Source organism: Peromyscus eremicus, chromosome 4 (genome assembly GCF_949786415.1).
Source record: "Peromyscus eremicus chromosome 4, PerEre_H2_v1, whole genome shotgun sequence".
Taxonomy (NCBI): domain Eukaryota; kingdom Metazoa; phylum Chordata; class Mammalia; order Rodentia; family Cricetidae; genus Peromyscus; species Peromyscus eremicus.
In genome coordinates this window covers 999,797-1,013,678 of record NC_081419.1, presented here as the reverse complement: position 1 = coordinate 1,013,678, position 13,882 = coordinate 999,797, and the positions used below count along the sequence as shown (strand labels likewise).

The 13,882-nt window shown below is 54.2% G+C and overlaps 2 protein-coding genes across 2 annotated transcripts in view; one reads left to right on the top strand and one right to left on the bottom strand.

The window, feature by feature from the left end:
• Positions 1–752: 752 nt before the first annotated feature.
• Positions 753–1,922, top strand: Fam163b (family with sequence similarity 163 member B). Its single transcript, XM_059258997.1, has 2 exons — positions 753–845; positions 1,512–1,922. Exons 1-2 carry the CDS (start codon positions 753–755, stop codon positions 1,920–1,922), a joined length of 504 nt encoding a protein of 167 aa, XP_059114980.1.
• A 3,566-nt stretch (positions 1,923–5,488) lies between these two features.
• The window catches only part of Adamtsl2 (ADAMTS like 2), a 30,921-nt gene continuing 22,527 nt past the window's right edge, over positions 5,489–13,882 (bottom strand). The window contains exons 12-18 of the mRNA XM_059258996.1: positions 12,585–12,711; positions 11,371–11,584; positions 11,132–11,287; positions 10,368–10,538; positions 9,500–9,676; positions 6,637–6,781; positions 5,489–5,849 (exon numbers count right to left, since the gene is read on the bottom strand). Of these exons, the coding sequence (XP_059114979.1) occupies positions 5,731–5,849; positions 6,637–6,781; positions 9,500–9,676; positions 10,368–10,538; positions 11,132–11,287; positions 11,371–11,584; positions 12,585–12,711 (1,109 nt within the window). The 3' untranslated portion in view covers positions 5,489–5,730. The remainder of the gene's footprint in view (positions 5,850–6,636; positions 6,782–9,499; positions 9,677–10,367; positions 10,539–11,131; positions 11,288–11,370; positions 11,585–12,584; positions 12,712–13,882) is intronic.

Below are 13,882 nucleotides of genomic sequence, written 5' to 3'. Positions count from 1 at the left end.
AGAGAGAGAGAGAGAGAGAGAGAGAGAGAGAACTTCAAGTCAGGAGCTGGAGAGATAGCTCCATGGTTAAGAGCACCAGCAGTTAGGCCAGGTGTACACCTTTAATCCCAGCACTTGGAAGGCAGAGGCAGGAGGATCTCTGTGATTTCTAGGCCAGCCTGGTCTGGTCTACAGAGAGAGTTAAGGCTCTGGGCTAAGGATTAAGCAGAGAAACCCTGTCTTGGGGAAAAAAAAAAAAAAAAAAAAACAGAAGAAAACAAAACCCAAACAAACAAACAAAAATCCCAAAACAACAACAAAAAAGAGCACCAGCAGCACCAGCAGCTCTTCCAAAGGACCGCAGTTTAATTCCCAGCACCCACATGACAGCTCACAGCTGTCTGTACCTCAAGTCCCAGGGGATCTAAAGCCTTCTTTCGGTATCCATGAGCACAGTGTACCTGGTGTACAGACATACATGCAGGCAAAACCCCATACGCATAAAAATTAAAATAAACTCCAATGTCAGGCTATTAGCAGTCACCTTTTGCAAATGGGGAAACTGAGGCTAAGAGGTGGAGCAGAGCTTGGAGGCTGGGATCTCCTCCTGCCTGCTCCATCCCAGGCTGATCTCCAGTCTGTGGTGTCCACATTTTGGGGTATTTCCTTTTCCCCTCCAGCTGGTCTTGTGGTCTAGTGGCTGTTGCATAGAGGCACTAACAATGCTGTGGCCTGTGGCATCTGTTGCAGGCTGTTGATGGAGAAGTGGGCGGATGACAGCCGGGACTGTGGTCATCACTGGGGGCATCTTGGCAACTGTGATTCTGCTCTGTATCATCGCTGTTCTGTGCTACTGTCGGCTTCAGGTACTCCCAAGGGATGGGGAAGGGGATCTGGCTGAGGTGGAGCCTGAGAGGTGCCTCTCCCGGGGGAGCTCCCAAGAAGACAGAGAAGGTCGGGGTCCAGGGTGGAGTGGAGGAGGGTAAAGTCAGATTTCAGGGGATGGGATATCTCTGTGCAGTTCAGTGGCCAGATGCCCATCTCACCAAGGCTTTTGCTAAGGCTCAGAGAGAGTCAAGTGGCTCGTGGCGCACAGCTACCCTTCAGGAGAGCAGCAGTGAGGGGTGTGCTGCCTCATGTACCCTTCCCTGCTTGAACTTTAGAGGCCCCTGAGGCCCCATGTCTTCCCGAGAAGAAGGAGCACCTGTGTGCAAGGCATACACACCCAGTGCCTACGACAACTCTAAGATCTGAAATGGCTTACCCAGCTCTGCCACTTTCAGGTTTCTTACCTAACTGTGCCTCAGTTTACCTGCCTGCAAATTGGAAATTAGACTTACATCTAGCTGTGTGGGTGAGATAGATAGGTGACACATTGTGGGGACCTCCGCTCGGAGTGGGCTGGGGTAGATGCTGGGTGATGGTGGAACAGGTGGAGGTGACTGAGCAGGGCCACCCCATAATCTTGGAGTCTACCCTCCAGTCAACACTGGTGGGAAGTGCCCCGCAGTCACCTGACCCTCTACCCACAGTATTACTGCTGCAAGAAGGACGAATCCGAGGAGGACGAGGAGGAGCCCGACTTCGCCGTGCACTCACACCTGCCGCCCCTGCATTCCAACCGAAACCTTGTGTTGACCAACGGGCCCGCTCTCTACCCAGCTGCCACCACCTCTTTCAGCCAGAAGTCCCCACAGGCTCGTGCTCTCTGCCGCAGCTGCTCCCAGTACGAGCCGCCCACCTTCTTTTTGCAGGAGCCAGAGGACGACGACTTTGAGGGTGTGCGCAACGGTGGGGGCCGCGTGGCCTACAAAACCATCAGCCAGGAGGACGTGGATCTGCCCCCAGCGAGCTTCGGGGGCCTGCAGGCACTCAACCCCAACCGCCTCTCTGCCATGCGTGAGGCCTTTTCCCGCAGCCGCAGCGTTAGCACCGACGTGTGACAGGCCTCCATATTGCCTAGGCATCCAGCCCCGGAAGGTCTTGAGATCATGGCAGGATCCCCATGGCATGCCCTGGCCCCATGCCCAGACCTCGGCTCAGCCAAGTCTTCCCTGTATCCCTGTCCTAGGGCCTCTAGGCATGGGGAACCCCCGGGCCCTCTGCAAGGATAAAGCCCAATGAACCAGGTGTGGCAGCTGTGGGTAGGGACGGCTGGCACAAGAGGGGAAGCAGGGGTCAGGAGGGTAAGGTCAGGCTCTGCTGGGGCACAGGAGCCAGGTCCTGTTCCCAGGAAATGAGAAGATGGCTAATGTCCACCCCAGCAACTTGTCAGTCTCTGGCTTCATGGCCTTAGTCTGTCATTCCCTCACCAGGCCTTGGGCTTCCTACCTGCTCAAGGGAGCAGAGGTCTCACTGGTTGCCATGGCCCTACAAGCATGAACCTTCCATAGAGACCGTGGACCAAATAAATATTCTGTCCCTTCACCCAGTCTCCCCTTTCCCATCCTTCTCCCCACCCTCTATCCATTCCTTCTCCACACTTTGTCTCACACTGAACCTAGGTGCCAAGCATCTGCCCCAAGCTTGAAATACCCTTTGCTCTGGCCTCCCTGAAGATGGACAAGTCTTCTTGTGGAAGGGAGAATTTAGGTGACAGCAGTGTCCTTGGGACACTTGTTCTACCCCGATCTGCTTTTCTGAGAGAGGAGGCGTAGGCACGGGGGACATTACTCTGGGAGGGTTGACACCAAAATTTACACATCCCGTACTCATCCCTAAGCCCAGTCAACAGACAGACACACCCAGCGAGGCTGCTGATGCACTGGAGATGGCCCAGCTATGCACTAGGGGTCTCAGGTGTGACTCTTGGGCAAGCCATCCCATCCATGGGCTTGAATCCTCATACATGTAGTGGCTGGAGTGGGGAGCTGGCTGCAGAAAGCCCTTTGGACTCTGGTCCTCAGTGGGAACTGAGGTCCCTGGGGAGAGCCGAGCAATAGATCATCCACTTCTTGTTTTCTGCTTGGAATGAGGTCGCAGGCCCAGCCAGCTAGAGCTGGCTGCCCATGTGTGGAAGCCTCATCTCTAGCCATGCTGCTCCAAGCCCTCCACTGGATGAGGAATTGGTGTCAGGTGGTCACCCCTTGAAGGTGCCCCAAGCCCAGAACCCCAGGCATCAGGCATACAGTTCTCTGCTCTGACAGAGGCACCATTCTTGGCAGCAGAGCCTCAAGAGTCCCTTTCCCTTGGGGCCCTATTTCATCCCCAGGCCCTGCAATGGAGCCCTGGGGGAGCAAGTGCCCCCCGACCCCCGTGAAGGTGCCTTCCTATAGGACAGTGGCCACTCCTGAGCCAGGTACCACAGCAGGGCCCTCCACACTTACTACAGGCAGCTGAACCGTGCTAGTGAGGATCTGCTGTCTTCGGCATTTGAATTTTTTTTCTCCTTTTCTTTTTCCTGCCTCGGTTTGGTCTTGCTAAGGTCTAATCCACCCTTAGAATCACAGAAGTCCCCAAAATACCCCTTTCCTCTCTGCTTCTTTGTCCCAGTCTACCCCACGGCATCTGTCCCTTGCATTACTTGGGGTATGGGTGAGGTAGGGAGGGGTGCTCTGGGCTGTTCTGTCTTTGTGTCCTATCCCTCCCCTCCTTTTTTTTAACCTCCACCATCTCTGTATAGACCCATAGACATCTTCAAAGATCCATCCCTACCAGCTCACTCAACACCACCATGGGACCTGCCAGGAACCCACCCAGCACCCTGAGAAAAAGCAAAAGCCAATAAATTTGTTTCCCACACCATGACACTAGGCTGCTTGTCTGTCCATCCACTGGGCACCTTCAGGCACAGACCTTCTCTGGAACCAGACGGAGTCCACCTTCCCAGCCTAGCTGGTGAGTTCCAGCTCTACCCAGAGGGGCTGAGATCAGCTCTCAGGCAAAGGGGCATCATCACAAGCCACCTTTGTTTACCAGTGCCCCCAATGGCTTTCAAGATCGCTGTTAACCAACCTGAAGAGCAGATTGAACATGATGGGCTATGTTTCTTGAGGACAAGGGGCTGGCTGTCCCTGGGCTGGCATCAGCATAGTGGGGTGCTCACACTGCCCACCTCAAAAAGAGATGAAACCAGCCAGTGATGGTGGCATGCACGACACAGCCTGGCATAGTCAGGTGCACAATAAAGGCCAACAGAAAGGAGTGTGGGATGAGGAAGAGAGGGAGGAAGTCAGGAGGGGGAGGAGCCTGGAAGAGAGGTAATGATGGGACTCAGGTGTGGCAGAGGTCCCAGCCCCTGAGACACAAGGAAACCGCTCTGTCCGAGCCCAGTTGGTGACCTGACGCACTATCATCTTCCAGACCACTTCTGCATCTGGGGGACGGAAATAAAATCTCTAGGAGCAGCTACCTTGATTCAGTCCCTGTGGTACAGGCACACAGAGAAGCAGTAATGCACTGGGCTGTGTTGCTGCCTCAGTTCCCCCACACCCCAAAACCCTAAGCCCTTCAGGGACAGAGCTATTTGGCAGACCTGTCGGGGCAGACTGACCCCAAAGCACAGGAGACAGCCACCAGCCTCCCTACTACCTGGGCCCAGAGGATTCCTCCAGGGTCTTGGAACTGACTAGCCACGATCATCTCAGACACAGACAGCCCTGTCCTCCCTGCCTCACTGGGGGCTGTGTGTGTGTGTGTGTGTGTGTGTGTGTGTGTGTATGTGCGCGCGCTCGCGTGCATACGTATGCTGTTGTCTTTTCCACTCTCCTCCACTCAAGAAAAACCAGACTGAAGCACCACCCAATAGCTGCCTTTGTGTCTCTGAGGATTGTCCTCAGAGAATGGTAGATGGCCTTACACGAAACCTGAGCCCACGGCCACGCGTGCTCATGGTGGCCACATCCTGTATCTTCTAGCCTTCCTGTTCCCACTGCTCCTCCAGCGTTCCTATAGCCCTGTGTTCCATCCTGGCCATAAGCCCCAGACCAAAGGCAGCTAAAGATGGTTGGAGATTCACCCTAGCTTCCACCTCGACACTGTCCTGCTGCCCACAGTGCCCGTCCTTGTACACCACCTGCTCTTCCGGTTGCCTTTTGTCTGCCTTCTGTATCAGACTGCCCTGTTCCCACCCATCTCTGCACCCACTGTCCAGCGAAGGACCCCGTACAGCCTCACTAAAGCTCCCAAGGCTGACCACCATTTCTGCCCATAGTGAGTGAAACCCCAGCACGCCGCCATAAATACAGCCACTTTATTAACATGCACCAGTGAGTAGTGAGGAGGGTGGTAGGGGCACCATGAGCAAAGGCTGTCCCTTCCATCCAGCACAAGAACTCCAGGAGGGGAGGCAGTGTGGCACTAATGCCTTAGGATGGGGTACCTTCAATACTTCCGGAGACAGGGCAGTCTGGGCTCCTCAGCTGACCCAAGACCCCTCCTTGCCCAAGGCAGCCAAAGAAGGGAGACTCTCTCCTTCCTGGGTCATCTGCAAGTCACCTCAGAGAAGGGCCTGGAAATGGGCAGGTACTGCCCACTTTGGGTTCTGGACTCTGGGCCCTCTAGGGTGGGCACAGACACAGGATCCTGGGAGAGCATGGACAACTTCCCGCAGCAGGGTGGCTCCATCTGAGAAGGGGCCTGTGGGCACTGGAGGCTCTCCCCCGAGGCAGAGACAGTGCCCACAGTGTCAAAAATCCCTTCTTGTCTGTTGTGCTCTGTGTCACATCTTCACAGCCCAGGGTCTCCTGCAGGGTGGGTGTCCAATGAGAGCCCCGGGATGTGGTGCTCAGGTCTCAGGGGCTACGGCCCCGGCTAGGAGTGGGGAGGCCTGCAGGAGCGACAACAGGCTTTGCTGTAGTACCAGTGGCCACAGAGGTTCACTTTGATGGCCAGTGCGCAGTTGGTGCCCGGCTGGTCCTGGCAGCTGTCATCTGGGGATGGGACACAATGCAAAAGGAAGGATGAAATGCCAGGAGGACCAGGGGGAACAGCTCCCAGGGTCCCCAACTCTTGTCATAGTATCCTCCCAAAGGCAGGAGCTCACGAAGGGCTCCCAGAGTCACACTATGAACAGGTCAACAGATGAGTCCCCCCCCCCAAGGTCTAGAGTACCCCACCTACTACAGATCTCCAGTTCTTTGTCCCAGCTAGCCCTTTCCTAATGCAAGTCCCTCTCCAGGAAAATATGGATCCCACTAGGTAGTTTGATCTGATCACTTGGGGGGGGGTGGCAGTAAAACCCTAGGATTTGGAAGAGGTCCTCGACCTCCTCTGAAAAGTCCAAACCCTTCCAGGGCCCGTGGGTCCCTCTCTCCTCGCCTCAGTATTCCCAAAATAGAATTCACCTTCCCCTACATTTGGCATCCACTTTGGAGACTGGACCTTGTCTATCTGCCCAGGCCAGAGACCATGCCTAGCTCCTACCTCCCTGCCTCCTGAGAGTCAGCACCTGCTGCTCAGGCCAGGTCATCTTGGTCCCTGGTCCCACAGCTTCCCCCAACCACATTTTAGGTCAGTGCTTTCTCCAAGACATAGGTCTCTGCATGGATTCCCTGAGCCCCAGCTAGTCCCTCCCCCTTAGAGAAGACCTCTCCTGAAGACACGCCTGTGTATCTCTGCAGCTGCTTCCCTTAACTAATGCCTGTTGGTCCTCCAGACCCTGGCTCTGCCCACAACTCCCACCAGTTTCCGCCCTGTGCCCAGCCTCCTTCTTCTCACCTGGGGGCTCTGTGGGACATGGCTGCAGGTCACAGGCCTGTCTGCCGACAGGCTTCACCAGTGGGTCACATCCTCGGACAATGTCAGTTCCCTGATAACACTTCACATCTCGCATCCTCACACCTACCCCACACGTCTTGGTGCACTGGTGTGGGACAGACAGACAGACAAACAGGTACATAACAAGGCTCTCCATAGTGATAGAGACTGGGACTCTCATCACTCATCACTCTCCCTTCTGCACCATAACCATCCACAGGCTGGCCCAGGACACACCTGCTCCTTAGAATCTAGAGCCTGAGCTGGGGCTGAGCAGAGGTAACTGGAGGAAAGGCACTGTCTGGTTTCTCCACCTCAGTTTTCCCAACTTCACATGAGAGGGTGGCCCCTCCTGTGCCAACTATGACCTGCTGGGTGCTCAGGTTCCATCTGTCCCAGATTAGTGACACAGAGAGTTTGCCATGGGCCAATCAATGTAACTTCCAGAGCCATCACACTGAGTCCAGATGTTCCCCTCAGAAAGCCTGCTGAGCTACCCAGAATACCAGGGACATCTGCTGACCCCAATTACCCTCCTATTCCCCTGCCAAGATCCTGCAGGCAGTGCTTCCCTGATGTGGTGACCCCACATCACCCAGGCATGCCTTGGACCTGAGGTATGGGGAGGCCCCCGCCCCAGGCTCACCCTAGTCTGATTACCAGACACAGAGGAGCTGATGAAGGCTGGCATAAGGCCACCCGCCCGTTCACCCGCCCTGAGGAGAGGGGAGGCTGGCTTGGCACAGGCGACCAGAGGACACTCTGCCTTTGCAGATGCCCCTGAAGATAAGTAGGCTCCCAACAGGTCCTGGCACCTGCTCCTCTGTCCCTGCAGATGAATGGGACAGAACAATTGGATGAACAAACACTGAACTGATGCATCATGATGAGGCAGCCATAAAGAAGGGCACTGCCCCAGCCAGGAGCAGAAAGGGCAGGCTCCCTCCCACATGTCCACCACTCCTGTGTTCCCTCTGCTCCTGCTATCTCATCAGGGCAATATGGGAAGCACCCCTCCCTCATGGCTGCTTTGGGGATCTTCCTTAATCAAACTCCTCCTTTCTTATTGCCCAACATGGTCCTTGATTTACTAGGCTCTGGCCACACAGCTACCCTAAGACCAGTGTTCCAGCTAAGCTCAATCAGTTCATAGGGGATCTTCACTCCAGAGACCCTTGTGTGTCTCTCTACCTGCTTCCTCTAATGATATTTGCTGGTCCTCAAGCTCTGCCATGCACCCTCTAGGCAATCACAGCCCTGCTTCTTCCTTCTTACCTTCAAGGTGATGGGTATTGGTGGGTATCACAGTGTGTGTGTGTGTGTGTGTGTGTGTGTGTGTGTGTGTGTGTGTGTGTGTGTTATACAGAAGAACTCTGGAGTTCCTAAGCTCATATTTCAGAAGGACAGCAGCTGGGGCCTCACCCCACAGAGCCCTTGGACTTTCAAGTCTTGAATTTGTAACCCACCCATCCCAGCAGCTGAGCCCAGGGAGAACCTATGTGTTGGGGTTTTGGACACTAGAGAACATCACAATGAAGACTCCGGACTCCAGGCCCCATCTGTCACTCCACTACTATTGCTAAACATTCAAAGTTGACCTATGTGGGAACCAAAACCATAGACAGCTTGAAACCCTGTGTTACTCAGCTTGGCCATGGAAGTCCTGTCCTCAGCCTGCCCAGGGATGTTTAAAGATGGCTCTGGACTCCCCTTGTCCTTGCACAGGACAGGTGTTGTTGCTATGGGATGCTGTTGCTATGGGATGACATGGAGGAAGAAATGGCATATAGATGTTGATGTGAGTTAATAAAAGCTGACATCTAGGTGTGATTGCCTCTGTGGTATTAGGAAGGCTCAGGACGCTGACAAGCCTCAAGGCGTGGTATGACATCTCAGGCAGGGTGAAGAGCAGCTGAGGTGCAGTTACCTTGCTGTGCCAATCAGAGACTAGACAGGAAGTCCCTCCCCCCCGTGGGTAGGGGACCCTCCCATACTTCTACTTACTGCTTCTCTGCCTGCCCATCACTTGCCTGTGAGTTGAGGCTACTCACACCTTAGGCTCCTTGGCCCGGACACCTGGGATGGACTGGTTTGCACCTCCTTCCCTTTGCAGAGTCCTCGGCCCCATGTCTAACACACCTTAAACTATGGCCCCAGGTTGGAAAACTCTCTCAACTTCAGTTTCTTCCTCTTGGTAAGTGACAATTGGAAAAGAGATCTGGGGACAAGTGCTGGACCACAGCTGCCCCCAGTGACCTCTATGGTGACAACAGGTGATGGCTCCATTCTTGCTTCAGAGATGAGAGCTCAGCTCTATCCCGCTTAGCATGGGAAGGATCCCGTAGAACTGAACAGGGGGTCAGGCTTGGGTCAGGACAACTTGCTGCTCTGCCCACTGACCTAGGGCTCACTTTCTGCCACTTGTATGCCCAAGTCTCATGCCTCTGTCTTAGCCATGCCTCAGCCAATCTTACCCTCTGTATCCATCAGGTTTGGACTACCCTTTGGAGAGTATCAGGTACACTTGTTAGCAAACACAACACTTAAAGGCCTCATCTTTAAGCCAGAAATGACCAGGCCCAGACAGGCCCACAAAAAGAGTTGCAGGACACCAGGGTAAGATCAGCAAAGGCTTCTGGGTAGTGGTGGCTCTCCACTAGTTGATCTAGAAGTATCTGGGGACAAGCACCCTGGCTGACTGAGGCTTGGAGGAAGGCTCGATGGACATGGGCCAAGATGGATGCTCTGTGGCAGGATCAGAGCTCAGGCCTCGTTTAAAGCAGCCTTAGGGAGTGTGGGGAGGGGAGGCTTGCTGGGTGCTCACCTCTGACCAGGGGCTGGTGTACCACTTGAAGCAAGGTCTTTCGAAGCACGTGCTCTCCTCAGGGGGCTTCCTGGATAACCCACACTCAGGGGCACTGCGCATCTGAGGCTTCCCATTGGCCAGCTCCATGCAGAGAACCAACCGCTTTTTCACACCACGTCCACAGGTAGTGTTGCACTGAGGAGCCAGACAGAATGGGTCAGTGGCCAGAAGCCCAGAGAACCAGAACCCTGACCACAGCACCCCTGGTGGCCAAGGTTTGGTCGATGATATTTGGGTAAAAGTGTAAACAGTTTCAACTGGGAGATTGGCTGACAACTCTTTGTTCGGTAACCATTTGGCCCCATCCAGATTTGATCAAAAGCAATTAGGCCTCAAACCATCTGTTTTGAAACAAATTGGCTAATGTAATTTGGCCAAGGATGATCAGGCCAAAATCAATTCTGCAGAAAGCAATTTGGCCCAAGATTATTTAGTTAGCAGTGGCCCGCCTGAAACCATTGACTGAGAACAATTGTCTGAAATGGCAAGTTGGTGACAAGGGCAGGTTGGGACAGAAGACAAATGGGTTGTGATAGCAAAAGTCATCACGGCCCTGTGGCCTGAAAGTGTGTGCAATCTCTGGCTTTGTGTCCACCGGGACAGGGCCCAGTGACAAGATACTGGGGACCCGCAGACACCCCTGTGGGAGGAGATGGGAAGTGGTTTACTACCTTTTTAGCTTTGTCCCAAATTAATCGTTAGTCAGTTGTTTTTCATAGCTTGTCATGAATTCTTCGTTGTGACCAGCCATCGACACTCAGGCCAACTCTCCCCTGTCCCCTATGCGACCCAGAGAGAGGCTCTGTGCAGGCTCCTGGGTACTCACCCGCTCCCAGTCTTGAGCCAGCCAGTGGGCTGGGCAGTTCTTGTCCCCACAGGGGTGAATGGCCAGAGGCTTCGTCTCCATCTGGCACTGAGACTCTGGGACTACCCGTCCATCGCTGGTCTTACAGTACACGTGCCTGATCGTACGGCCCTGCCCACAGCTTCCGCTGCACTGTGAGAGGGAACAACAAGGGCTGGTAAAATAACACGGGCCACTCCACCAGCCCCCGACCTGCATCATCCCCAAGTAAGAGAAACAGCTCCCAGGGCAGTGTCAGGGAAGCAGTTTCCACGGTAACCACTTTTTAAATAACATTTCTGTTCTAATTACAGACATAACATGCTCAGTGCAAAACACGCACAGAGAAAAGCACAGCTCCAAAGGTCACCTGAGAGCCCCCACCACCAGAGAGGACCTTACCAAGCATATGAGCAGCTCTGTTCCAGGTGAGAGAGACAGATGGAGACGACAGAGACAGGGAGGGAAAACAGGCGGAAAGACAGAGACAGGGAAAGGCATGCAGACAGAAAGAGACAAGGAGAGATGTCGTCAGGAGATGTGGAAACAGAGGTTGTTAATGGGATGGTTAAGTCCACTTTTGTTTCTGGACAGGGGTTTGAGTCCATAAAAGAGTGGAAGGGAGGTCTTTATACTTTTCTCCTCATGTCTTTATTACAGATAGATGAGAAAACTGATGCACAGCAAAGCAGCGTCCTCAGGGTCAGGGTCCTGTCACTAGCCCCATGGCCCAAATCTGCCCTCACCGGTCCCCAGTCTGAGACGGTCCATTGGCGGTCACAGGGAGGCCCTGTGCAGTTCTTTTCTCCCACGGGCCTGGTGCTGGGGTCACACAGCTTCTCGTCCTCAGAACAACGGATGTCTCTGGTCACTACACTGCGTTCTCCACACTTGGCTGTGCACTGCGAGGAAGCCGGGATGAGAAGCATCATGGTACATCTGTGCTCAAGCACAGGCCACCACCCCTGCGTCTGCCGACTCTCACCTCCGACCACTCAGACATCTCCCACTGTGGCCCACAGGCCGGGTTGCGGCATGTCTTGCGCTCCTCGGGCCGTACGGCCTCTGTGGCCTCACACAGGTCACTGTACACGGAGCTGTCAAAGCCAGGGGACAGCATCTTCCAGCAGCGCACGATGCGGAACTGATGGCCCTCACCACAGGTGCGTGAGCACTCGCTCCAGCTGCTGGTCTCCCACCTGCCTCGGGAGCGAGGACAGCCCTCAGTGGCCCCAAATCACACAGGCCAAACCAGACTGGAAGGAGGTGAGACCAACCAGTGGGGACTGTGCCCATGGTAACCCTGTGTTAGGTAGCCCTAAGCAGAATGTTGGGTGAGTGTTCTTCAGGAACCTGGCCACCTTCACCTACCCTCACCTCCAGGCCTTCTTCCTTTGTCCTTTCTGTCTGTTCCCGTTCCTTCTGCACCTACCACCCTCCATACTCCAGTGTCCCAGAGCCCCAGGCCTCACTTTCCCTGTTGGGTCACACAGGGGACTGTGGCCCTTTCTGGACTCTAATTCTTCAGGGACAGCAGTAAGAGTGAACCAAAGGTGTGAGTCCAGCTGTATACCCAGAGAAGGGCATCGCCAGTGTGCAGGATAACCACCCATCTCCACCCTGTGCTGTGTGGGGTTATAAAAGACTGGGTTCCTCCATGCAGGCCCTCTGAGAAAACATACTTGGAGAAGAATCTAAGTCAAGTGCAGGCCAGCTCTGTGGCCTTTTCCTCCAGAAAAGAACAAATGCTTAGATGTAGCAGCCAGAAGAAAAGAAGGGATGTGGCATGTTGGGGAGCCAGAAATACATGGCTCCTTGGAAGCGACACCAAGGCTCTGCTTCTGCCTTGAAGACAAGATAAGAGACATGGGGGCTAGAAAGATGGGGCTCCCTTCACCTCCCAGGGAGTAATCTTCCCTAGCTTACAGAAATCCTAGCTTTGCAGGTCAGCCCAGGCACAAAGATAGCCCTCTAGTATAGAGGGAAAACCCCCTGTGATGGAAAGTATCTAGTGACCGTCCCGCATGCTCTGCTCTGCTCCCCACACAGCCCCTCAGCTCACAGCAGAGGCAAAGCAGAGCCCTAGTGTGAGCATGGGTGTGTACACACACACACATACACACACACACACACACACACACACACACACACACACACACACTCATTCTGACACCCAGCTGGGTGCTCAAGGACAGGTACCTGGGCTGGCACTCCCTCCCAGCGCAGAATTCGTGGACAGGCTCAGGACGGGTCAGGGCATCACAGTAGCTGTCATCCACCTCAACACCATCATAGCGAACACACATGGCATATGTGGACATGACTCCTAGGTTTGGGGCAACGCAAGGGTCTGTAAACTGTATGGTTAACAGCAAGAACCTTGGATACCAGCAGATGGGTGAGCCTTGTGAGCTTGGATGAGTCACATGACAACTCAGAGATCTGTTTCTTGGATTGGGGATGGTAAAAGCCTAGAGCTGGAGGTGGGAAAGCTCTGTGGGCCAGAGTCTCAGGATCTGAACTATGACCTCTTTCTCTGCCCAGCGTAGGCATCTAGCTCACCTGCCACAAACCTCAATGAGCCTTACAGAGGCAGAATAAGTACAGCCAGGTACCCTGGTGTGCATTTGTCTGACAAACCCCACTGTAGGAGATGAGCAGGCAGGCAGGCAGAAAAAAACAAACCAGCCGGGCAGTGGTGGCTCACACCTTTAATCCCAGCACTCAGGAGGCAGAGGCAGGTGGATCTTTGAGTTCGAGGCCAGCCTGGTTTACAGAGAGAGTTCCAGGACAGCCTGGGCTACACAGAGAAACTCTGTCTCGAAAAAGAAGAAGAAGAAGAAGAAGAAGAAGAAGAAGAAGAAGAAGAAGAAGAAGAAGAAGAAGAAAAGAAAGAAAGAGAGAGAGAAAAGGAAAGAAAGAGAAAAAGAAAAGAAAAAACAAACCATTGCAGCCCTTGACAGCCCTGTCCCCAGATATCAGATTAGGTGCCCCAGCTTTTACTAAAGGTCTCCTAACCAGCACCTCTATGTCTTTAACTCTCTGTGTGGCTTTTTCTGGAATTTCTGAATTCTAAGATCACTTGTGGATAGGGAGGGATGCACACATGAAAGGCCGGCCTTCTCCTAACCATATGGATTCCCAGGCTGCACCACCTCTCCTTTTTCCCGGGACCCAAAAGAGCAAGCCTGCATGTGGGCTTTCCAAAGGGTGGGCATCCCCTGCCCCAGAGCAAGGAGCAAGCCTGCATGTGGGCTTTCCAAAGGGTGGGCATCCCCTGCCCCAGAGCAAGGAGCAAGCCTGCATGTGGGCTTTCCAAAGGGTGGGCATCCCCTGCCCCAGAGCAAGGAGCAAGCCTGCATGTGGGCTTTCCAAAGGGTGAGCATCCCCTGCCCCAGAGCAAGGAGCAAGCCTGCATGTGGGCTTTCCAAAGGGTGAGCATCCCCTGCCCCAGAGCAAGGTATGCCAGGATTGTGCTTAGCTGGGGAAAGCCAATG